General features: G+C 42.7%; 1 protein-coding gene across 4 annotated transcripts in view; it reads left to right on the forward strand.

Moving 5' to 3' along the window:
* The window catches only part of spock1 (SPARC (osteonectin), cwcv and kazal like domains proteoglycan 1), a 198,143-nt gene that overhangs the window by 172,528 nt on the left and 1,667 nt on the right, over nt 1-23,948 (forward strand). For all 4 annotated transcript variants that reach the window (XM_023842811.2, XM_023842813.2, XM_072717473.1 and 1 more), the window contains 3 exons: nt 17,282-17,401; nt 21,212-21,433; nt 22,396-22,458. In XM_023842811.2, the coding sequence (XP_023698579.1) occupies nt 17,282-17,401; nt 21,212-21,433; nt 22,396-22,458 (405 nt within the window). The remainder of the gene's footprint in view (nt 1-17,281; nt 17,402-21,211; nt 21,434-22,395; nt 22,459-23,948) is intronic.

The following is a 23,948-nucleotide window of genomic DNA, read 5'->3' on the forward strand; positions in this document are numbered from 1 at the left end:
CGCGTTCACTGGTTATTCGTGCCTACCTATCAGATCAAGTACCTCCCCCTTGAACATTCCTGCTTGCTTCTACCTATCTTCCCTGCTCAGAGCACCCTCCAGTCCATAATCCTTATTACTCGTGCTCAGCTTGGTTCTTAAAACTAAGATGGTAATCAGGTCTAAGTATTGGATGATGGTGCTTGCTAATCAGAGGGCAATTTAAGAGTCGTTATCAGAAAAGGCACTGAGATGGCGCGGAGACGATGTTGCTGGCGTACTTGGGCCGGTTACACAGCAGTTTAAAGGATCCGCACGCACCGCTCTGAAGGAACAAACAAGCCCTTGCTGGAGGATTGGCCCAGCCACTCCATTATTCTTTCTGTGCACATTAACTACATGAAGTATTATGCTTTTATAGAAGACTCTCGGGGAAACGGTGAGCACAGATCCCTCTCCACAGTTTTATAGTCGCTGCGGTTGTGTCCAACACCGAGAGAAACACCCATGGACATATGTCAGGACTGAGTACATTCATATGAATTTTTGTTATACGAAATAGTGGTGAGACACTGGGTATTGTAAAATTATTCTAACTATATTAAAAAATAATGTGCAGTAGTATGGGCAGTACATTGTCGACCACGAATAGAGCAACTAAAGAATGGTGTTTCTGACCAATAAGTTCTATATTTCAGTAATATGAGTAACTACTGTCAAGAGGAGACCTCACCTAAATTACTGTGATATGATATACTGTTTAGCTGTATGTGGTTTGGAGTGATAAATCTCTTATTTGCGTATTTGCTTTGTACACAATGGGTAAGCATTGGAGTTGATACTATGCACTGTCTTGCCTGGGCAGTTTGGGGGCTCGGTGAATTAATTGGGGGCTTCCTCAGCCTGTGTTTGTGTAGTGTGCCTGCTCTTCTGCAGTTTGCTACCCTCATATGACAGGGGTCATTGCGAATCATCTGACCACCCAGTCAGAAACAAGAATGGCCGGTCAGAATGGTGAAGGTTACCTGGCCATGGGCCATTAAATCGTTTATCACTTCTATACCCATACCTAGTACCGGTCGGTTTATTCAAACACCCTCATCCTTAGTCTTTTTAACTGATTACATTAAAATAACTTGCATTTTGTCTGTTATGGGACAGACCATGTCCCTCTGCCACCATTTTCTCAATATCTACTGTAATAAATTTAATTAACCCGATACGAAGACCTCGGGAGAAAAGCAGCAATTGCGTTCACAGTTTACAAAAACGCAAAAGAACAATCCGAACAAATAAATTTAGACTTTGTTTAACTCTGTAGGGGGACAGTCAGATATAAAACAATGTGCTCTGAGGGTGAAACAAATTAGTGGAAAGTGGAGGATGACTGGAGATCCAGTGTGAGAGGGCTACGGGTTACATGAAGAGAGGGGAGGGTGCGAGCAAGGCTTGGTGGCAACGGCAAGCCCTGCAATGAGGCTGTACCTGCAATGAGGCTCTACCTGCAGTGGGGCACTACCTGCAATGAGGCTCTACCTGCAGTGAGGCTATACCTGCGGCGAGGCGCTACCTGCAATGAGGCTGTGCCTGCAATGAGGCTGTACCTGCAATGAGGCTCTACCTGCAGTGGGGCTATACCTGCAATGAGGCTCTACCTGCAGTGAGGCTATACCTGCGGCGAGGCGCTACCTGCAATGAGGTCCTACCTGCAATGAGGTCCTACCTGCAATGAGGCTCTACTTGCGGCGAGGCGCTACCTGCAATGAGGCTGTACTTGCAGTGAAGCTTTACCTATTGAGTGTCTCCCCCAGGATGTTTCTACACAGCCCTACTTGTGCCAGCCAATCCAACAATGTGGATAGGGGAAGGGAAGAAGGGATGGGAGACAGAGAAAGAAAGTAGGGAATGGGGGAAAAGGTGAAATTGAGAGTGAAAGTGGAGGAAGGAGAACAGGGCTGGCCTTTTGTTTTGTAGCAGAGTGGTTGTACAGTAATAGTGTGGTATGCAGGGTCCCCCCTAGTGGTACATGAAGGTATTGGTGTATTTAAGGGTCAGTCAGTTCTATGCAGCAAGGGTCAGCCCCCACAGTCAAAAGCTTTTATCACTGCCAAACCCATCTGATACCAAACATCCCCATTCAACAATTCATGTTTAGATAAAATTTATTTTAAAAATAATAAATGAACTTTGTGCCTGTTAGTGAGGTAGTCTTTCTTTAGTCTTCTCACCTAAAGCTTGGATTCACAATCACTGCATCCATTCGTTTTCACCCACCGCTTGTCCTGATAAGAGTTGCTTTGGTGCTGATTCTGTCTTGAGCGAAGACAGGCACATTTGCCTTCTCTTACTCAGGACAAAGGAGTCAGAATTTCATAGGGAATGGGAAAGCTCTGGTAAGGAAATTCACCTGGGAATTCCACACCTTTGTTACCCAGAAAACTAGGAGTATGTTAAATTGGTCCTTAAAATCACTCTTACCATAGTAGTCTGCAAGCTTTCCGCTCACAGCCTCACTTAAATTAACAACGTGATTGGCCACTCTCTGCCGCAGTCTCCACAACTAATGACAGAGGAAGCCAAACAAACTAGCTTGTAATTTTCAGTCCATGCATTACTGATGGAGATTGTGGAAGCGACTCGGCAAAATGAGATGGCAAAATTAAAGAGAAAAATATTTTGGCTAGGAACATTAAAAAAAAATAATGTTCAGTCGAAGGTTACAACAGCTTACCCAGAGAGACTGAATTGCTTGTTTTTAAATGTCACCACCTCGTGAACAACACTTTATTTGTTATCTCTCTGCATCTTTTTTTTTCAGTATTCATTACCGCAGTCATATTAGCAATAGGGGGAGGGTGTGTCAAGGAAAAAGGACCAGTGTATTATCAATGTATTTGTGGTTTAGATAACGGCTCAATAAGCTGGTGTGATGGGTGACCCCAGGCCTATCATTAAGCTACAAATGCACCCTACCAAGCACAACGAGGATTTCCATGACTGCCTGTGGGGTTACCTAGCTGGGTGCAACTCCATTCGTATTATAACTGATTAAATACAGCTAATCTCTCCCCTCAGAATTGGGAAGGGGCTTAGATGGAGAGTTGGGGGGGAGAGTAAAAGAATATCAGAGGGACAAGGGATAAAGGGAGTGAGACACTGTAAGAGAAGAGAAAGGGATAGATTGATGAACAGAGTGATATAGAGGAGGGAAATAGAGAGAAACGAATATAGATATAAATATGCTAAATATTATCAATGTAGTAACTTACTAACAGATACATTCTCACACAACAACCTCAAATCTAAATATTTAAGTAGTCCATAAACAAAAACGATAGACAAATATGAAATAATATGAAAGTAAATATACAATAAATAATCAGTAATAAATAAATAAGGTCAAATCGGCAGGGAACCTCAGTCGTAATCACAGGGAGCCTCGTGCAAGTGATTCTCTGCGGTTCTGCTCAGGGCCCATGGTGTAAAATGGCAAACAGGAACACATCCAGAGAATTCGCTCAGAATTCACTTGATTGTCAAGAAAACTGAATCTCTTGAGACTCCCTCGTATCTCTGTAAAAGCTAAGAACCAAAATGAAAGCCCTTAAGTTCTGAAAAGCTTGAAGTCCTGACGGATTCAACAAAAGAATATGGGGGGAAAGCAGTGGACACAAGCTACAAGAGGCCGTGGTACAATGTTTCCATTTAGCAATCAGCAGTGGGTGAGATGTGGAACCAAGGCTCTCCAAATGGAAACCTATTCAACCCCAGTAACTGCCAAAGCCCACATACTAAGGTCAACTTAACTTGCTACCAAAGCAGGACTTTTTCAGATATAAGTGCCTCAAGATAAAAACAAAATCACTAACCCTTACTTACAGCTGTCATCTATGTATTTTAGAAACCTTCATAATGTGTTATAATGGGTGGTATACGACTTAATAAAGCATTACAACATCTTCTATTGATAGTCATAAGGAATTATAGTGTTGGTTATAACACTTAATAAGATTCCATGCGCTCATCTACAATGCACTATAGATACCTTCATAATGCATTATAATGGTCAGTATAACAACTAAGGATGCTTTGTGATGCTTTGTATTATGAAGGCATCTGAGGTGCATTGTTGACAAGAGCTTCATTAAGCATTCATAATGCATAAAAAACACATTATAGTGTTATACCTTTTTATAAATATTTATAGCCATGTTTATAATGCTTTATGAATGCATTATAATGTGTTATGAATGTGTTCATAGATTCTTAAACATGGAATTCATAAAAAGTGTTACCAAAATCCCTAACATTTTTTTATACAGCCTATAATTAGCAAGCAAGGCCCGAGCCCCAGTTCAAAACAGTCAACCGGTCAAGCAAAACTTTAAAAAGCTTAGATTTATTAAATAACTGTGTGAGTAAAACAGCTGTAATTTTATATGTAATTTTGCATGGTGGCTCCAGATCCCCGTGAGTCTTACCAGCATAACTGGATAAGAGATGGATGGATGGAAAATTTGAACTAAAGTAACAGAAGTCTTCACTCCCGGCTAAGAAGTGAGGGGCAAGTAGCCCTGCTTCAATTTGTTACCCTTATTGGTTAGTTAACAATAATTTTTGGGACAGCCTTTGGGAATTCCGAGGACACCCTGTAGAAGCCAATAACATAATAACTGTAATTATTAAAAAACTGTAAGAACATAATAATTTATCCATTCTTCCATTCTTTATGCAGTAAAAGCCAATAATGTATTAACTTGCCAATACTGTAATACCTTTTCTAAACCAATAATGTAATAACTTTTTGCCAATAATGTGATGTTTTTACATTATTGGCCAGTTGTCACATTATCGACTTATTACATTACAAATGGAGAAATTTCTTACGTTATTGGCATGTTGTTACATTATTGGTACTTATTAAATTATTGGTTGCTATACACGCTTAGCAGAACTAAATACCTGCTTGATGCAGATTAATTGAATAATTGCCAAAAAACAATGACAACAACAAAACCAGTCAGGTCTGGATCAGTTCTCAACATGAATTAATAAAATCACATCTTCGGTAACTTGCGTAAAAATATACTGTGCTGTCCCTGGACGGTCAGTACTTCAGTCTTTGGTTTTTAAATCGGCAGTTGTAGAATTTCAGTCTTGCATAAATCGGGTGGAAAATTGATTTAGAAATCAACTGGAGGGGACTCATGAGGACCAAAGATTGTACAAGAAGAAGACATTACAAGTTATTACAAGGCACATAATAAGTGCAAAAAACTAGCTGTTAAATCAGGAAGCCACACTTAAATAAGTGGGAAAATTTGCATGCAATGTAACTGGAAGAGGTCATAAGAGAAAAAAATTCAAATACACCCACATGGGAATTCCCGCCCCCCCACAAAAATTTGCAGTACGACACGTTATTCAGCATGATTACTGGCAATCATTTCTCTGTTTTTTTTAATATGGTTCTGTCTTTTACAGGTAGAAGACTACATAGGTGGATTAGTCAGGGTCAGAGGCCACAGTCAGGGTGAAATCCATCAGTAGTTAATCACAACAAGCCTTTCTAAGTGTTCTGAGAGGCACATCCTGAATTAGCATGACCGCATATGTCTCTGGATTGCTTTCTAGTTCACAAGAGGGACATCTGCTTTATCTTTCATAAGTATACCTCACATTGGCATGTAGTAGCATGATTCTTTTTTCTGTTGGTGTCTCATGCTGATCAGCATTTGTGGTGTTGATGGCCTCCTAATGGACCATGTGTCAGCTGGTCCTGCCCAGAGGCCTGAACTCTGTATTTAAAAAAAAATATATATATATAATGCATGGAAAAAAATTAGAAAAGAGTTGCTGAAAAACCACCGAATGATCTTCAAATGATCTTTCATCTTGAATGGTCTCTAATTACTGGAACGTGTTAATTGCTTATCAGGAAAGATTTAGTGGGAATTAAAATGGAGAGGGAGTGGCATAGATGGAGAGGAGAAGACGTGTGTGGTGTGTGATTAGGGCGACAGGAAGGTGAAAAATGGGAAGCAAGATAAGTGGAACTAAAGATTGTGTGAGAGGTGGAATATATGAGACTACAAGGTCAAAGAGGTGGATGGGCAAGGGTTAAATCTATAAAGAAAGACATGAAATGACTGAAAGCCATACCTGAATCTATTATTGTTTTTGGAGATTTCCCTTCAGGAATGGAAAACTTGATTAAATTCTAAGTGGGAAAAAAAAATCACAGAGGGTCAGCATCAGCTCGTGGTTGTTTATTTATTTATTATGTGCCTGGTTTTGTTCCGGACTGTCTTGATCCTTAGATCTCAGAGGTCTGCTAAATACCGGAATCTCTTCTGCAGTGATCATTCGCTCTTGTGAAGATTATGATAAGAGCTGCAGGATAAATGTTACGGCCTTAATAGAGTAAACAAATGCGTACCAGCAGCAGTGCCTGTGTTTTAGACATTAAAAACATGAAATAATGGAGCCGCATGTGTTCATTTGACTCTCCTCTTTGTCCGGCGCTTGTACTAATGTCAGATTAAATTGCAGGTTCAGCACTCCGCCAGGGTTAATTACAGGCCGCGGTGACTGAAAGCTGACGGAGAGGCTGGTTTCCTTCATTCATGCTGCCTCTCGGCAGGTCTCTCTGTTTCTGCAATTCCAGCCTGATTGCTGTGTGTGGCGTCTGTCGGGATGGACTGCAGGTCCACCGGAGGTGAAGTGTGTCGCGCAGCCAGGATCAAGTGTGGACAGATAGCCCCGTTACAGTCACTTCTTCCATCTGACTGACACACAAATGCAAGTGCAGACATAACCAAGCATAAAAATGCTGTGCAAATGCTAAACCCCTCTCTCTCTCCCCTGCTCTCTCTCTACACCCCCCTAAACACTCACACACTCAGACAGACAGATAGGCTTGAGTGGTAACACTGTACTTGAAGCTCTCATCTATAATGCATTATTGATACCTTCATAATGCATTATAATAATGGGCATAAATTACGGGGGGCTGGGGGGGTTACAACCACCAACAATCAAAACCAGAGAATACAACCCCCTGACCCCTTCAGTGGGCGGAGGCCTAATCCCCCCTCCCGGCGCTCAACCCGGAGTTATGCCCTTGATTATAATAACCAGTATAGACAGACTTAATAAATCATTATGGTGCCTTCTAAGGACAATCATATGGCACTATAGTGTTGATTATGATACTTTCATATAACTATAGTTACCTTCTAAATGTATTATAATGGTCTGTATAAGAATTAAGAATGCTTTGTTCAGCATTATGAAGGTATCTATAAAGCATGATAGATGAGAGCTTCATAAAACATTCATAATGCATAATAAATATGGATATAATGTGTTAGCCCTTTTGGTAACGCTTTACATTAACTGCACCTTCATAATGCTTTTATATTGCACTCATAAAATGTTTGGTACACCTTCATAATGTATTCATTAAGTATTCATATAACATTCATAAACATCATGTATGCATACCTTTACATCCTAACATCCCTTAATAGTTGTAATATACATTATTAGCAAACATTATATAATAATAACAAACATTATAATTGTATAATCATGTAATGTTTGTTATTAATGTATATTAAAGCTGTTAAGGGATGTTAGGATGTCAAGGTGTACTTGCATGCTGCTTATGAATGTTCTATGATTTCATTATGAAGGTGCACTGAATGTTCTATGAATGCATTATGCATGCATTATGAAGGTGCACTTAATGTAAAGCGTTACCTGCCTGGTATAAATATGTTTAGCCATGTTTATAGTGCTTTATGAATGCATTATAATGTGTTATGAATGTATTCATAGATTCAGGCACGGCATTCATAGATCATGTTACCGCTTGAGCTTTGCTGCAGATCCTCAGCTGTTTTAGGCTCTTTTTAGTGCAGGCAATGCATAAGTCTTTAGTGTATGTATCCCAGGAACCTTCTCCCGCCTGTCAGCACAATTATTGTCACTCACAGTGTTTGCTTAGAGCCTTGGTCTCGTTTTGAGCTTGTTTTCCTGAATGTATCACAGAAAGATAATGGCTTTTCTGAGAGGACCGGATTACTGTTTAGGCCTAATTCTTGTTATGAATGAGGAAGGGGGATGGGATGGTAGAAAAATGCTTTTGAGCAAATATGCGTCAGCGTTAATGAGTGGACGCCATTGACTGTGAATCTGAATCATATTTAAATTGGCAATCGAAGTATATAAAGAGGTGGAAGGGAAGCTTGGTTTGGGCACCTTTAAGCATTCAGATTCACTGCGGTCCATCTGCCCATCAGTGACAGAGGCAGATGAGGATGATGGACCAGATGGGGCCCGTGAGGTCTGTGCACACTGGACCTGGTTTATGTCGGCATGTGGGGTCCTAGCCAGTGGGCTCTCTGGCACCTTCTGCTCTACTTTGGTTCAGGCCAACGTGTGGGATACTGGTCCCTCCAGCATTTCAGAGACCACGCTGAGCGTGGGGGGGGGGGGGGTGCACTGGGGTTAGGGGCCCCGTGAGGCCGCAGTTTGGCAGGGCGGAATGACTGGACTCGCTCATGCCACAGTGCGGCTGCCACCAGCAGTAAACAGGCCCAGAGAAGTTAACTTTCCCCAGCATGTGCGGAAATGTGGAGGAGCTACACTGCTGTGCACTTCCATCCCCGCGGTTTCGCAGAATGTCGGAACATATTCAGGGTTGCGTTTGAAAGGCTGCCATTCTCCAGGTAGGCCGATGCCGTTCCGGTCGCTCGGAGGCCTCTGCGGCAGGCCAGCTGAAAGGCCGCAACCGATGTTAATTCACCCACCTTTCCCCGGGCGCCGCCGCTCTGCTTCTCATTCAGCGTCCTGAATTTCATTCATGCACAAACGTTCCCGCCGTGCGGGCGTCCTTGTTCCTGTGACTGCAGTCCTCCCATGGCCGAGATGTAAAAGCCCACAGTTAATGGCTGTATGTGTGTGTCTCTGTTCATCTACGCATCATGCAGCAGGGAGTGTGATGTAATTTTGATGGGGATCTCTACTTATAGCTTAGGGGAAACATTTCCTTGTGCAGTTTAGTATTGTAATAAATAATGGATTTTTTTGACCAATGGGAGCAGTACAAGAGGCGCAGGTTTACTGTTTTATCCACACAGTGGTGATCGCTGTTTGTTGGTCCGTGAGGTTCAAGGAAAGACGGCTGGCTGAAGCTTTGTTTCTCTTGTCAACATTGAGTTGCTTTTGGACAACCTGGAGCCCTGGCAGCATGTGGCTGCTTTTCCAGCCAGTCTGCGCCCAATCGTGGCCATTATGGAAAGCACAGATGGGCCGCAAGGTCACATGTCCATGTACGGCGGCGCCAATGTCCAGAGGCAGCTTGTGCTTTCGCCAAAGAACGCTGCTGTGTCATCGGTCCCAGGCCTTGAATCTTCTGTTCAGTAGGAGCATCCAAGCCTGGTGCAGCTCGGTTGCCGCTGGTGACGGAGCCACAGCCCCAGGAGGGCGGTGAAGTAACAAGTAGCCTTTTTCCCCAGGGGACTGCAGTGGCGCTAAGTTCATTGGCTGCAATCAGCTGCATTTCGGGGCCTGCCAGCTCCGTCTGATCCCCAGCTCTCCTCAGTCTGAGCACATCCCGTCCCATCGCCACCTAGCCGCTCATGCGAAGCTCCATCCACTGCACTGGCCAAGCCATCAGCACGGCTCCAAACTCCTGCTTCCAACCAGACATTGCATGTTACCCTGATCCCTTCCTCTAACAGCATTAGGGCACAATTACACTGGGGGTTGTCTGTACTACTGCAGCTGCATGTGTCAGTGTTGCTCCCCTCCCGCATTTTTGGGTTGCGTTTCCGTGTTGTTGTCTGGTTGTGGTTCTGTGTTGTTGTCTGGTTGCGGTTCTGCGTTGTTGTCTGGCTATGGTTCTGCGTCGCTCGATATTGGAGCTGTTGTTTCTCATTTTATTAATCAGCCGCAAATCTTCGCACGTTGAGCGATAACGATGGAGTTTATAAGCTCATAAATGTAAGTCTGTGGTCTGTGGACCTCAGCTGCACTGGCTGTTTCTGTGTCTTCATGCTTATTGTCTGCCATACTTGGGAGGCATCGCCCGCACACTGAGGAAACCGGCTAGCAAGAGAGATGTGATTAACTTGTCAGAATAGTACAGACTAATTACATGATGGGTGGCCAGACTTCTTCTTTATCTCCTTATGAAGTCTTAATGAGGGGAGAGAAACCCTGCTGGTAATCAGACAGTTTGACGCCTTTAAATGGCATTGTTGAAGTGGACTCGGCGCATCTGCATGTGATGATACTCATATACTGATCTGTTGTCTTGCCAAGACTTCACTACACTTCAAGAGACCTTGATTTTTAAAATAGAAGAGCTTTGTAGACAGAATAAAAGATCAAACCTTTTATTTTGAGTGCTGCAGTTGCTTTCAAGATAGACAAAGTTGACAAATAGTCCATGTGATGTAGAAGCTGTCTAAATAATTAACTTTCTGTGTGTCACAGTGGGTTTAATCCCACTTATTTATTATCATTTTGTTTTTTTATGAAGCTTGTTGAACAATGAGAAGTGAGGTCTTGGTTGTTTGCCATCATCACATGTTTCAAAGGTGTTTCTCCAGTTGATCTACAGCTGGACATATAGAGGTACACTGTATATCAGTGTTTCCTATTTCGGTTCTCGGGGACCCCCAGACAGTCCACATTTTTGCATCCTCCCAGGTCCAGAGCTGAGGGGGAGCAAAAATGTGGACTGTCTGGTAGGGAGTTGGGAGGGTGCAAAAATGTGGACTGTCTGGTAGGGAGTTGTGAGGGAGCAAAAATGTGGACTGTCTGGTAGGGAGTTGGGAGGGAGCAAAAATGTGGACTGTCTGGTAGGGAGTTGGGAGGGAGCAAAAATGTGGACTGTCTGGTAGGGAGTTGGGAGGGAGCAAAAATGTGGACTGTCTGGTAGGGAGTTGGGAGGGAGCAAAAATGTGGACTGTCTGGTAGGGAGTTGGGAGGGAGCAAAAATGTGGACCGCTTTGGGGTCCCTGGGGACCAGATTGTGAAACACTGATATATATGATTACACTACATACTGTGACTGTGGTTGACCTTTGACCTTCCCCTAATTCACCAAATACTCCTGTGAGGTAGTCCTGTGGGATCCCCCCATGCCCAGTTTAGGATTACAGTGGACCATAAGCTGTCATGCACCAGGGCCCCAAAGGAGACGTGGATGTTACAAAAAAACGGACTGCTCAAACAAGCTTTTGATTCTTTAACAAAATATGCAGAATCACCAAATGCATTTTTCATTAAGCGGGTGAGCCGGGATCCTTGTTATGATGAAGAGATATTATGAATATCTTTAACATTTCATTCATCATGGTTAGATTTCAGAATGAAATCCATTCTGCAGGTTGCCAAGATTTGCATTATTGCCCAGGTTCCTCTTGTCTCTTTTTCTATGCTGTTGTAAGTATCTCCTCGGTTGACCTTAGAGACTGTAGAGATGGTGTAATACAATGTGATACATTTTAGGATGACTGCACACCATAGTGTAAAGCAGTGGTTCTCAATCCTGCTCCTGGCTCCTGCCACCTGCCAGAATGTTTTAGTTCCAACCCTACCTTAATCAGGCTTATATGGTCCTTAATAGGCTAAAGCCGGTTTCAGACCGAACGCGGCATACACTACGCTGTGCTCCATGCCGCACGCCACTCACGAGCACTGTGGTCAGAGATGAACTTTGTTGAACTTTGACCGCTGCGCGCTGTGACGCATTATCTCGCGATTAATAGAAACAAGGCACCGAACCGGGCCCAGAAAACGAAATGGAGGAAAAACTTATATTGTCCGTGTCTGAGTTCCCAGAGCTATATCACACAAGCGTAGAATCTTTTTGAATGCGAAATATACATCGTCGCTACTGACCGCGAGCCGAAATGAGAGAGTTTTGAAAACCACGCCTACTCTTTGTTCAGAAGCCTCGCGGCGAGCACAGCGCATGCCGCGTTCGGTCTGTAACCAGCTTTAGCCTATTAAGGACCATATAAGCCTGATTAAGGTAGGGTTGGAATGAAAACATTCTGGCAGATGGGGCACCAGGAACAGGATTGGTGTTAGATAGTCAGTGAGTAGAAATTCACGTAGTGTGGGGTAACCACAGATATACATTGCGTGTAAGTATACGGGTGTAGAGTACATGGGAGTTTCAGAAACACTGTAGCCGCTTGACAGTGGTGGGGATCACATTACTGTATGTGTCGGTCTGCAGCTGGTAGGCAGTTGCTCTACATGGAGTTATAGGTCAGCTCCTGTAGTGATAGGCTCGCTCAGACGCGGAAATGTGAGCAGAAGAAAGGCAGCTCATCAATAGCCCACTCACATAACAGGGGCTCTGTTCAGGGTAGGAGGCCGGGGCTGTATGTCTCCGTAGGGCGGGACAAACATATACTCTCACAATCTGACACTGATGGTCTTACACATACACACGCTACAAACATGAGCACAGACACACACACATCATATTTAGTCTTTGTTCCTCTGTGGAATTAGCTTCTGTTCCGGCCTCTGCTGGAAACGGAATGAGAAGTTGAGGATTGAATACTGATCACTCGGTGATTCAGCCCTTAGCCGGAGTCACAGGGGGAAACATTTACGCTAAATTCCCTGCACTAAATTCACAGCTGTCAAGCGTTTTCTGGAAATTGGAGAGTGACAGCAAGAGCTGAATGCATTCTTTGTGTTGGACACGGATACCGCGGACATAGAAATAGCTACAGTAAGTAGAATTATCTACCCCGATAAATAAAATGGAGGGAAGATTCTCTCATTCGTTCTGTCAAGGGCAGAGTGGGCTGGAATTTTGTAAGATCTGGAGCTCCGAGAAGCACACTCATAAATATCTTCTGTAAATGGGGAGCCTGGTCTAGTCCACAGGTACAGTACCATACTGGAGGAACCTTATTTGATGCTGAAGATCCATACAGGGCAGCCTTGCTTGACCTTGTAGACCTACATAAATGGCTTTGGTAACTCTGTAGCCCAAATGGGTAAGGTATTTATCACCTTATAGAGTAAATCTTGTTTCAGAATTTCTATGCTACATTTATTATTGTGATAATATCGAACACTTGAGTCATAAGAAAATCAAGAAGCCTCGCAGAGGAAAATAAACAGGTACAGCATGTTTGTCTCTGGCTAAGTGGTTTACATTTGTACCTTGTGATCGAGGATGCCTTTGCTGTGCAAGAGAGCACACCTGCTTTGTATGTTAAGGCTCAGGTGTCTTACTGAATCAGATTCATGGTGCATGGATTACAGATGTATTAATTTCACAGCTATTCAGAACAGGAGCATCAATATTCCTGCAATATTAAAATATTAATAAAGAGTATGATAAATTAGTCATTTATTTCTTAACTATTATGTACAACAATGTTGACTTGCCTTCTTGTGGAAATAAGTAGAATATTAATTTGCTACATGCAACTTTGAAAACAGGAGGATGTTGCACTTTGGGTTTGGATCACAGCCTTTAGCAACACATGTGGTAAAGAAGTCATGAGCGGCCAGCTTAAATCGCCAGAATGCAGGAGCCATTTACATTCGAAAGCTAGATGTTTTTCTGTCTATTCTCAGAGATGTTTCATTATTCTGCTGTCTCGGGTGTCATGAAATACACATGGTTTCGGAGCTGGTCGCAGTCTCCTGCACATGACTTTGTACGATTGTTTGGATTGCTGGTTCTCCCAGGTGGCCTGATGACTGCGTGTGATTGGCTGGGCAGCCAAGCCATCCAGGTGGCTAATTGACAGGAATTGGCTTCATTATGATGCTGATATGCCTAGGCGACTGAGGACATCACATGGCTAGTTGGGTGGTGTCTCAATTGGCCTTTGTACTGCTGTCCACTCTGAGGAGTGGCAGGCCATCTGTCTTTTTCTTCCTCCCACAAGTGACCAGGTCCCTTGAGAAACCAAGTCTGCAAATTCGAACTTTCTCTATACAACAGAGAAACAAATGAGATGTTTCTGGTGGTTGATTTGGAGGGAAGAGGCATTCTGTCACTATTGTTGTTTTTGCTTAGTGCTTGTTTGCTTTCTATCTAATCTTTTTTCACAGAGGAGCTAGGACCTATTTGTCCCTGAGATGAGATTTCCAAATATGTGCCACGCATAATGTAATTCTGCTCGAGGTCTAGATACTGCAGATTGAAGCCTGTGAACCGAACTCATTCAAGCATTTTCTTTTTGCCTTTGGTTCCTGCTTTTCGCTTTGTAGAGCTTCATTTTGAGTTGAAGACTCTTCATACATTTCTCGCGGAAGCGATGGAGGAAACAATTCCGGAGTTTCGGAGCGTGCTCATTATTGGGAATGTCATTTGATCGCTTGGAATGGGCCCAGGCTGATTAATGCTGCTCGCAGCAACTGTTGACGCTGTCATCTGTTTTATCTACCTCGCTGGCACGTGCCAGATAACCACACATTGCGGAGGTAATGTTGGTTGGCGATGACTGTGTAAATGAGATGCTCCTCATTAAACGAGGTGCTATAAGTGATGAAGGAGGCGAATCTGTGTTCACGGTGCCACATTAGCTCGTGCCAACTCTGAAAGCATCAGATGTAAGTCAGACGCATTTCGGTCTCTGTCAGATGTAAGTCAGACGCATTTCGGTCTCTGTTGAGGTTTCAAGGTTAGCACTGACTGTCGCACGTAGCCTGGGTGAATTTTATCTGGATGGATCTGTATAGGCCACTGCGCTATACCTCCAGACTGGACTCAATAAACGAGCTCAAAGAAGGTTCCAGTTAATTCTGTGATTTGTTTTGAAACGTTGTGTGTTGGATAAGAACGGATAAGCGAACAGTTGTTGTCGGAGAAAAGAGGAAGGAGCACCTGTTTTGGTAGGCTACAGCCAGCTGAGACAAACAATGTACTCCTATTGCATCATCTGACCACATGGGGGGGTCACTCTATCAGGGGGGCAGCAGGAGGCACTTTCTGCCTTTTTCGCCCTTGCTGTGCTCTTGTTTCCCTGGGATGACAGCAGCATTGGCACAGTTGTCCCTCCTTGTGCGTCCTCCATGGGTCTGCGCCGCTGCTTGCGGCCTGGCCCCCGGCACCCCCCGATTCCATCTCCCGCTTCACGCCTCCAGGGGTTCGGTGGAGAGGAAGTGTGCAGAGGGGGGAGTGTGAGAGAGATAGAGAGAGATTTAAAATTTTCTTTTCCATTAACTCCAGAAGTACAAAATCTACACTGCCGTATTCATAGCGCAGGGGCCATAAAGATAACTTCTTCTTCTAATGAACTGTGAAAGAATAGTGCTGATCTCAAATGGAGCCCTTGCAGGGGCGTAGCAGACAATGGGGACTCGAGAGATTTGGAGGATGGGGAACAGCATGCCCAAGGCTTCCGGGGAAATGCTGCCCCCCCAATCTACTTTATACAGAACCACCACAGCTAAATTAGAATAAATGCGCTTCTAATCACACTTACATCGAACTACAAACTAGCCATAAATGACAACTTTTGACCCATCGATTCTTAGGGTGACAAAGCTGTTTCGTTTATATGTCTGACATACCTACATACTCGTGACATGTTGCTCAGATGGAATAGAAGTGAATCACATAAAATGTAGCAAACGATTATATAGAACATTAATGCATTTACTTTTGTAATAGACGATTTTCACAATAAGCATTTTCTTTAATATAAATTCACTTACTATTTTTACTAGTTAGCTAGCTGATACTTGTTTTCTTTGTTTAACTATTATAAGTTATCCATTGCATATACTTGCATTTAAATAGATAAGTTTCAGGCAGTTTGTTTGTTTACTGTGATTTTTGTCTGCTTATTAAACAGAAAATGCACTGCCTTCAAGAAAATAGATGATTTGTTAATTCATATCAACCAACATAATTTGCATTGATATTGTTTGAATTTGTTTGGAATTTTTATAGTAACACCCTAAATTGATTGAAAATGAATCAAATATCAGAAGAACTTTTATCATTTGTGTTTTAAATATATTTGTATTAACAAAAAAATAGTGTTTTATTCTTTTTATAAGAAGCTTGGTAACATCTTTTTAGGAATCTGGCTAATTTTTAAGTTCCACCAATGGTCACATATAAAAAACAAAGTTATCAATATTTAAGGATTCACTGACATAAAATAATAAAGCTGTTTAAGTATTTATGCTGTATCTCAGAATGCACTAGTATATTGGTGGTTCAAGTTATTCGGTCAAAATCTAAATATTTATTGAGAGAGAAGCTCAGCAAAATAAATTAATGCACTTTTTGAATATCATGTGGTCAGAGAAGGACAAAGAACTAATTAACGAGTCAGATGGAGTTCAGTGGCACTAGATCCCTCTGACATTATTAGGTAAAATTTCAAAACTGTCAATGGTTTGAACCCTTTTTGCATGTTTAGTACACTTAAAGCAATATATATATAAAGTGTTGGTGGGTGACTGAGGAAAGATTTCCGTTCTCTAATGTGCTGTGCATCCATCCATCTTTAGACTGCCTCTCTGCTTCCGCTGGTGTTCCCTAATGTATTGGTAATGTAAGTACATTACATGACATTGTTGACAACCAAAAAAAAAATCAATTTAAATCTTTAATCAAGTACATGTTTGATGAATTACTATTGATAGGGGGTTATTAATAAGGTATTTTACTGTATATATAATAGGCTAATATTTTTTCTCTTCATTTTGCTTTCACACTCCTGTCCTTCTTCATGCAGGCTGGTTCTCCCTCTCCAGGGACTTTGGCTGTGCACATAACTATGTTTGTCTTGGTACTGAACAGCTTGGCCAATACGACTAATCAAATAACGTCTATTTCTCAGGAGTTTGCTAATGAGGGTAACAGCATAAATTCATAATTTTGGGTTTAATCATAGAACAAAATATGAACTAAGCAAATCATCTAAATTATGACTGAATAGAACAGTTCTGGGGCCAGATATACCTGCCATGGGTTTACAGCCATGGGTGATCTGCTTATATAGAGAAGTGTGCGTTACATTTGTACTTTACTCTGGCTGCTCAAATAAAGTGAGGTTGTCTAAAGGCACATTAAGCTGTTAAAGCTTGTTGAGTGTAGGCTTCATTCAGTTCCTTTAAACATCTCCCCACCTTTCAGTTCCTCTGGGCTCTCCTTGAAATGTAAGTCTCGCCAGGAGATCTGATCATGTTTTATGGGTCCTTATAAGTAAACCAAGGGGGAAAAAATGAGTGTGTCTATGAAAACATTAGTAACATGAAGTTGTTTTCTCCTGTTTTGCTTCAGTCTGCAGCGACCGAGAGCTGAGGAGTCTGGCCTCCAGACTGAAGGATTGGTTCGGCGTCCTTCACCTGGACGCTAACAGAGACCTGAAGAGTACAGTCACCTCGGATGCCGGACAAGGCCGTAAGTTTCCGTGAATCACTGTGGCCCTACACTACGTCATAAGCGCAACTCACACTTTTGTCAAAATTGGCATAGAAGTAAGGCAAATAGCACATAGTGCAGCTGTGCTGAGATTCCAATGAATGCCCAAGTGTGAGCAGTACTGGAGCAGGAGCTACACAGCAATTTCTAACAAAGCAAGAACATAATAAGACTATCAAGGAACAGAAGAACACAGGGAACGTAAAGTAGCATCGGCCTAGTAGAGAATTCACTTCACTGATGTCAAATTCACTGCAGTGCCTTATGTATTTGATCAACTGCATATGTGTCTAAACGTATATTATCCATAATACCTCTTGCTCGTCTGCTATCCATCCATTGTCCATTGTTCTGATGAATCAAAACTTTGAAAAACATCTCTTTAGCAGAGTGCCGAAAGTCTTGTCCACTTGTGTTTATTTCATGGCACTTTTCATCTAAACCTCCAGCCCAGCCCAAGGTGAACAAGCAGGAAGATCACCGTTGAAATGCTTTACACTGTGAGATTCTATACGTGCAGATCAACATAACGATTCTCTGCCTTCACTTGTCCATGCCCTCACATCTTTACCTTGACCCAGTGCTACTCAGCATGGACTGATGGTTCTCTTCAGACAATTATTTGTCGGTATAGTATATACCTTGTTTTGATTATGCAAACTGTTTGTTTACCTCCTATTCCACAAACTGATGTGAAGTATGAAGCTGTAAGTAATACTGGAGGAAGACTGGCAGTCCAAGAACAGCCTTGTCATTTTTGTACACGGTATATGAAGCCAGGAACCCAAGCCAGACTTTGCTAGAGCCTAAGCTTCAGTGTTACTGGGTGCAATATGGTAAATTACTCAGTGTAATCTGCCAGCGCTGTGAACTCCAGCACAAGTTTCATGAAGGTGTCACTGTGAGCCCGGAAGTCTGAAGACACTGAGATAAACTGGAAGCCCAAGTTTTCCTTTGTGTTCCACTCTGGAATGACACAGCAGTGGATTAGCAGGTGTACTAGTGTCCCTTCTGTGTCACGATGGCAGCCTCAGTTGTGTTGTGTTGCAATACAAAGTAAAACTGTTTCAGACACTGGGGTGTAACTGAAGTGGTCAGTGAATCGATTCAACATGGGATTGTAAAATAAGTGTTTTTTCCTTCTGCTTGTCTACTAACCACTTATCCTGCTCAGGCTAGCAGGAGCTGGAAGCCTGTCCCAGGCAGCACAGGCCACAAGGATGGGGTCCACCACAGGGGACATGTACACACACACACACACACACACACACATGCACAGAGAGAGGTTTGTAATTATATCTTTGTGGGGACTCTGCATTCATTTCTATGGGCAAAACTCTACTCCCCACATAACAACCTAACCCTAACCCTAACCTTACCCAGCCCTAACCTTAACCATAAGTAACCAAACAAAATACGAGACTTTTTGGCATTTTTTGTCTTTTGATTGCATTCAGAGATCTTTGTGAAAAATGGTCCCCGCAACGTCAAAATCACAGGACTTTATTACATTGTGGGGAACATTTGGTCCCCACAATGTAATATAAACAAAATCCACACACACACACAATCATTGGTTTATCTTCTGGTCAGACTCTATGAATAGTACCATGAAGATGCAATGGGTGGGACTGTCATGCACCGGTTTGATCCAATATAATTTGTAACCAGGTTTAAACCTCTTTCATTAGCAAGGTGTTTTCACCCACAGAAATTCTACTAATTGGATGTTTTGCTGTTTTTTACACTATTCTTTGTAAAGGTCTAAGGTTTACAAAGGTTTTTTAAAATGTAAGAAAACTCAGAAGACAGAGAAAAAAAATTGAAAACACTGATAGAACAGCCCTGTGCCACACAAGAGCAGGCAAAGGGCCGCAGAATCGCCAGCCGGGCCCTAGACACTGTGCTGTGTGAAAATCCCAGAAATGCTGGAACCACCACATCTGGCACCAACAATCACACCACATTCATGCACCATGCATCTTAGCCATGCTAATGCATCTTAGCCATGCTAATGCATCTTAGCCATGCTAATGCTTAGCCACACAGAACGTCTTGACCCGGTTTGCATGCTGTATACTCGCTACATCATTTGCTGTTTGTAGGAGCAGGCTGTTTGTCTTAATGAGCAGGTGTGCCTGATAAAAACTGTGTACAGGAAAGCTGAAGCGTGAGAGATGTCCAGCGTTAAATTGTACTACTTAAAAAAAAAATTAAAAAAAAACTTCAATTGTGCCAATTAATTGAAGTATGCCGGTTCAGCATTTTCAATTTTGTTTGTAGCGTTTGTTTTGAGCTACTTCAAAAGTATTTTGAAAATGGAAACCTGAACTGAAATTGCATTTTTTTTTTCTACAAGAGTACCTTCTATCAATGTCATATACCTGGCAACAAACACAAAGTTATGGAAAATCAATACAAATGCAAATAAGAGGGTATGAGTTATATGAACCAGGACAAGTGGGCTCCTGAGGCTAACTGCCATCTGTCAGGCAGATACTTTGAGTGCTATGCCGTACTGCTAAGTCGACTTTAGCTATTAGCCCGGTAGATGTTACTGCCAGGCAGCATTTATGGCAGGCAGGTGTTATACCAGCTTCTATAAGCTACACAGGTGCTTTGCTAGGCAGGTGGTATGTCCTGCTTATCAACCTACATTTCACAGGTAAAGATACGCATCTGTGCACCAAATGGTCCCATACCGTGTTTTACATGTTCATTTCCACATACAAGAGAGCGCGCAGCTTCTTCACTCTGCGTGACGCGCTCAATTTTGAGAGAACGCTCGCGCATTTCAGTTACATGCGCCGTCTCAGTAAATTCGGCTTCCGCTTTCACCAGCCTAGCATGCAAGGTTTTGAGTGTTTGATAGTGTTCGCCCGTCTTCCCTGCCTGCCGGTGCCGTGAACATGCCGGGCCAGGCCGGGCCACCGCAGCGCCATTCAGTAATCAGGCAGCAAGCCTCCCGCTACACATCTGACACATCTGTACCAATGCGAGCGTCTGGGTGGCAGATCAGCCTCAGGTGGCAGCAGTCGATGAGGGGGCTTTCTTCACAGGATCAGTGTTTGCTTACTATAAACCAGTGTTTCCCAATCCGGTCCTTGGGGACCCACAGACAGTCCATGTTTTTGCTCCCTCCCAGCTCCCAAGGATGCATAAATGTGGACTGTCTGGCACGGAGCTCGGCAGGAACAAAGACATGGACTGACTGTGGGTCCCCGAGGACCGGATCTGGAAACACTGCTCTAAACAGTCAGTTTTCTTAACTGACAGGAGCAGCTAATCTGTTTCATGTCCTTGTGTTTGTCAGAATCCACACTATGAGTGTGATGATGCCTTGCAGATTTTTTTATCAAATTGTAGTCCAGCTCAGTAAGATAAATTTGTCAAAATTGTAGTAATTGTATCATCAGAGACAGACAAGTGTTTTTTTTAACCATCCAGCAGTGATGGATATTCAGATAGCTCTGTATGTATCCAGGATTGTTCAGTTGGCTTAATGCGTTCCTTAAGATCGTTTTGCATCTTGTTCACTATTTTGTCGAAATGTTTTGATTTGTTGAAGTTAACACTAACTATGAATAAACCCATAAAAATGCGGGTTGCTTTTCCTGTCTCCGTGATAACAGTCTTTGATAGGGGTCTGCTAATGAATATATGCACAGCAGCGAGCACTGAAATCAGGCAGGTGCCTGTTCATCTTAGTAATTACCAAGCAGGAAATCCATTGTGCCACAGACAAAACCACTTAGCCGATTTTTTCTGTGCATCCTTTCCTCCGCCCAGGTTTTGACACCAGCATCCTGCCCATCTGTAAGGACTCCCTGGGCTGGATGTTCAACAAGCTGGACATGAACTACGACCTTCTGCTAGACCCCACAGAGCTGAGCGCCATCTATCTAGACAAGCAGGAGCTGTGCCTGAAGCCTCTCTTCAACTCCTGCGACTCCTTCAAGGACGGCAAGCTGTCCAACAACGAGTGGTGCTATTGCTTCCAGAAGCCAGACGGTAAAAAAAAAACACATGGGGCGTGTCCTCTAACATCTGAGAAAATGAGAGGCGGGCAAACAGGAGCCCAGGGGATTTTATATCATGGAGTGATTTCCATTTGTTAGTCATGCTCTTCCTCTGTGAAATGCTGGCCAGGATCCTTTTTTCCCTAAATAAGCTTTTCCAATTCTCTCAAATTATAAGTATAATTCTGTTTCTCTTTTTTTTAGAGGCTAATTTTAAATTATAATGAAACCAAGGAAAAGAAAATTCGAAAGCCAACATCAGTTCTCTTTCTGGAGACTAGCAGAGTGTCCCTAACCACTAAGCTAGTCTCTGGAGCGGACCCACTAACGAAGTTAGTTCTCAGAATAGCGTCAGATGGGACGGCTACAGCATGATGTATCCTGACATGATAAATTCACCGGTGACCCATTTTAACGAATTCATCGAGAGACTGAGGCTTTACACCAACACGTGGAAATGCCTACTTTAAAGATTCATCGACGTGATTAAAAAAATAACATTTCTGACATTTCTTTTACAACTTCCCATGAATACAATCATGCAGAAATTATGTTGATGTCATTTATTTTCTCACTGGTAGCTATACAGGTTGTTGAGTATAGAGACTGATGTTTTTTTTGAGCTTGTGTGTCCCTTATGGGTACAGCTATCAATGTGCCGGATTTTGACGGCCCTAGAATAGCCGCGGTTATAAAACAGTATTGGTTTACTGACTACTTCTTTCTGACAAGCCAGTCTGTTTTACAATATACACTTTATATTAGATTTATACAGCTCTCGTGCACTAGGCAGCATTTCAGCTAAAGTCACAAAAGGCTTGACAGAGGAACCAAGGGGGGCTTTGATCACTTTATTTGTTCTTTACTGTAAGAACAGACCTATAAAGGACAGTTTCCTCTGGGAGTGTGTGAGAGGAAGTGGCTTGTGATCTGGTGCCATGTTCTCTGTTTCAGGACTTCCCTGTCAAAATGAGATGAACAGGATTCAGTCCCAGGGCAGGAGGAAGTCTCTTATAGGTGAGTGAACGTAGGGGAAGGTGCCGTCTGTGCGACGGTGATCTCATCGAGGTATGAGGTTCACCCCTTCATCTCTGTTTGGGGGTCTCTCCTGCCCAGAGGAAGACATTACCGACACGGAAAGGAATTTGTGGACATCATAAGGGATGACAGATACTTGCATTTAGCAGAACTGTACACAATTTAGTGAATCCCCCCCACCCCCCCACCTGGAAGGAAGAACGTTCTGAAGCTTGCTGGCAATTCGTCTCCCCACTAGGGGCTAGAGATCAGATGGAGAAATGGAGAAACCTGTTAGGGAGGATGTGTCTGGTGGCCAGAGGCTGTTGGGGTGTGAGTTTCACTGCAGATTAAAGTCTGGTTATTACTGAATGATGGGAGTCACGAGTAGCCTATGTCATTAAGCCAATAGCCATTACGTACCAGCTGGGGAGGCTGGGATGCTGGGGTGTGACGCTCATGTCCCTGGGCTGGTGATTTCGGTTTTTGCAGACGTGCAGTGATGTATACACACTACTGGGTCTTCTCTAATTTTTTTCTAGATAAATCACCTAGCAATCTTAATTTCTTTTGTGAGAAAATAGAGGCTGTTCAACATTTATTCCTGTGGGAATAAATTTGTAGGCCTACTGCAGAAGAAAACTGCACATTACACTATAATTGCTTTTTTTAAATCCTATTCTTACTAAGAAAAAAATATTTTATTTTGTCCAAATATTGAGTTGAAAAAAAGACTAAGGTAATGAAATTTTAATTATGTGGACAGTGTCTGATTATGTTTGAAATGGCACAAGGCTTCAACGTCCCTTGGTATGTTGGCTTTCAATAATGTGTTTGAAAAATATGTTCTCCTAAACTGCTTCACTAATCAATCGTTCTTCATACAGTAAGTGGTGCGTCACTGGTAACTGCCATTCATACAGCCCAATAAGAAACTGGACTCCTGCTGCAAGGGTTATAAAAGGTGTCATCGTGTGGGAATTTTAATTACTAGACAAAATGAAAGACAAGGGTGACATATATACATAATAAAAAAAAAAGATGAAAATGAGAAAGGAAATGGTTTAAATATTTATTTTTGGTTATAAAAATAATTTATGTTTCCTGTTGTTTTTAAAGGGGGTTTCCATAAGCTAGCCTCAAAAGCTTTAATATATGGTCCACTGCCCTGTGTAATGGACTCTCAGAGAAGGGAACCTGATGATGGGATTCATACAGGTTTGACTTTTTCCTGTCCTCTTATTATTCAAAGATGCAAACACTTGCAGAGACGCTTTGAAGCATTTGCCCAAGTTGCCTTGCTTTATGCTGCAGTTTCAAAATTAAATTCTGCCATTCGGTGATGCATTAATATTTAGCTCAGCTTTGAATTAACCCAGAGGGCCACCAGTCTGCCTGGACTTACAGCTGAAGGTTCACATTGGGCTACAGCTGTCCGTTGTATGGAAAACGCAGGGGCGTCGCCCCAAGCCGATTTCACATTAACCCAA

Source organism: Paramormyrops kingsleyae, chromosome 10, assembly GCF_048594095.1.
Source record: "Paramormyrops kingsleyae isolate MSU_618 chromosome 10, PKINGS_0.4, whole genome shotgun sequence".
Lineage (NCBI taxonomy): Eukaryota > Metazoa > Chordata > Actinopteri > Osteoglossiformes > Mormyridae > Paramormyrops > Paramormyrops kingsleyae.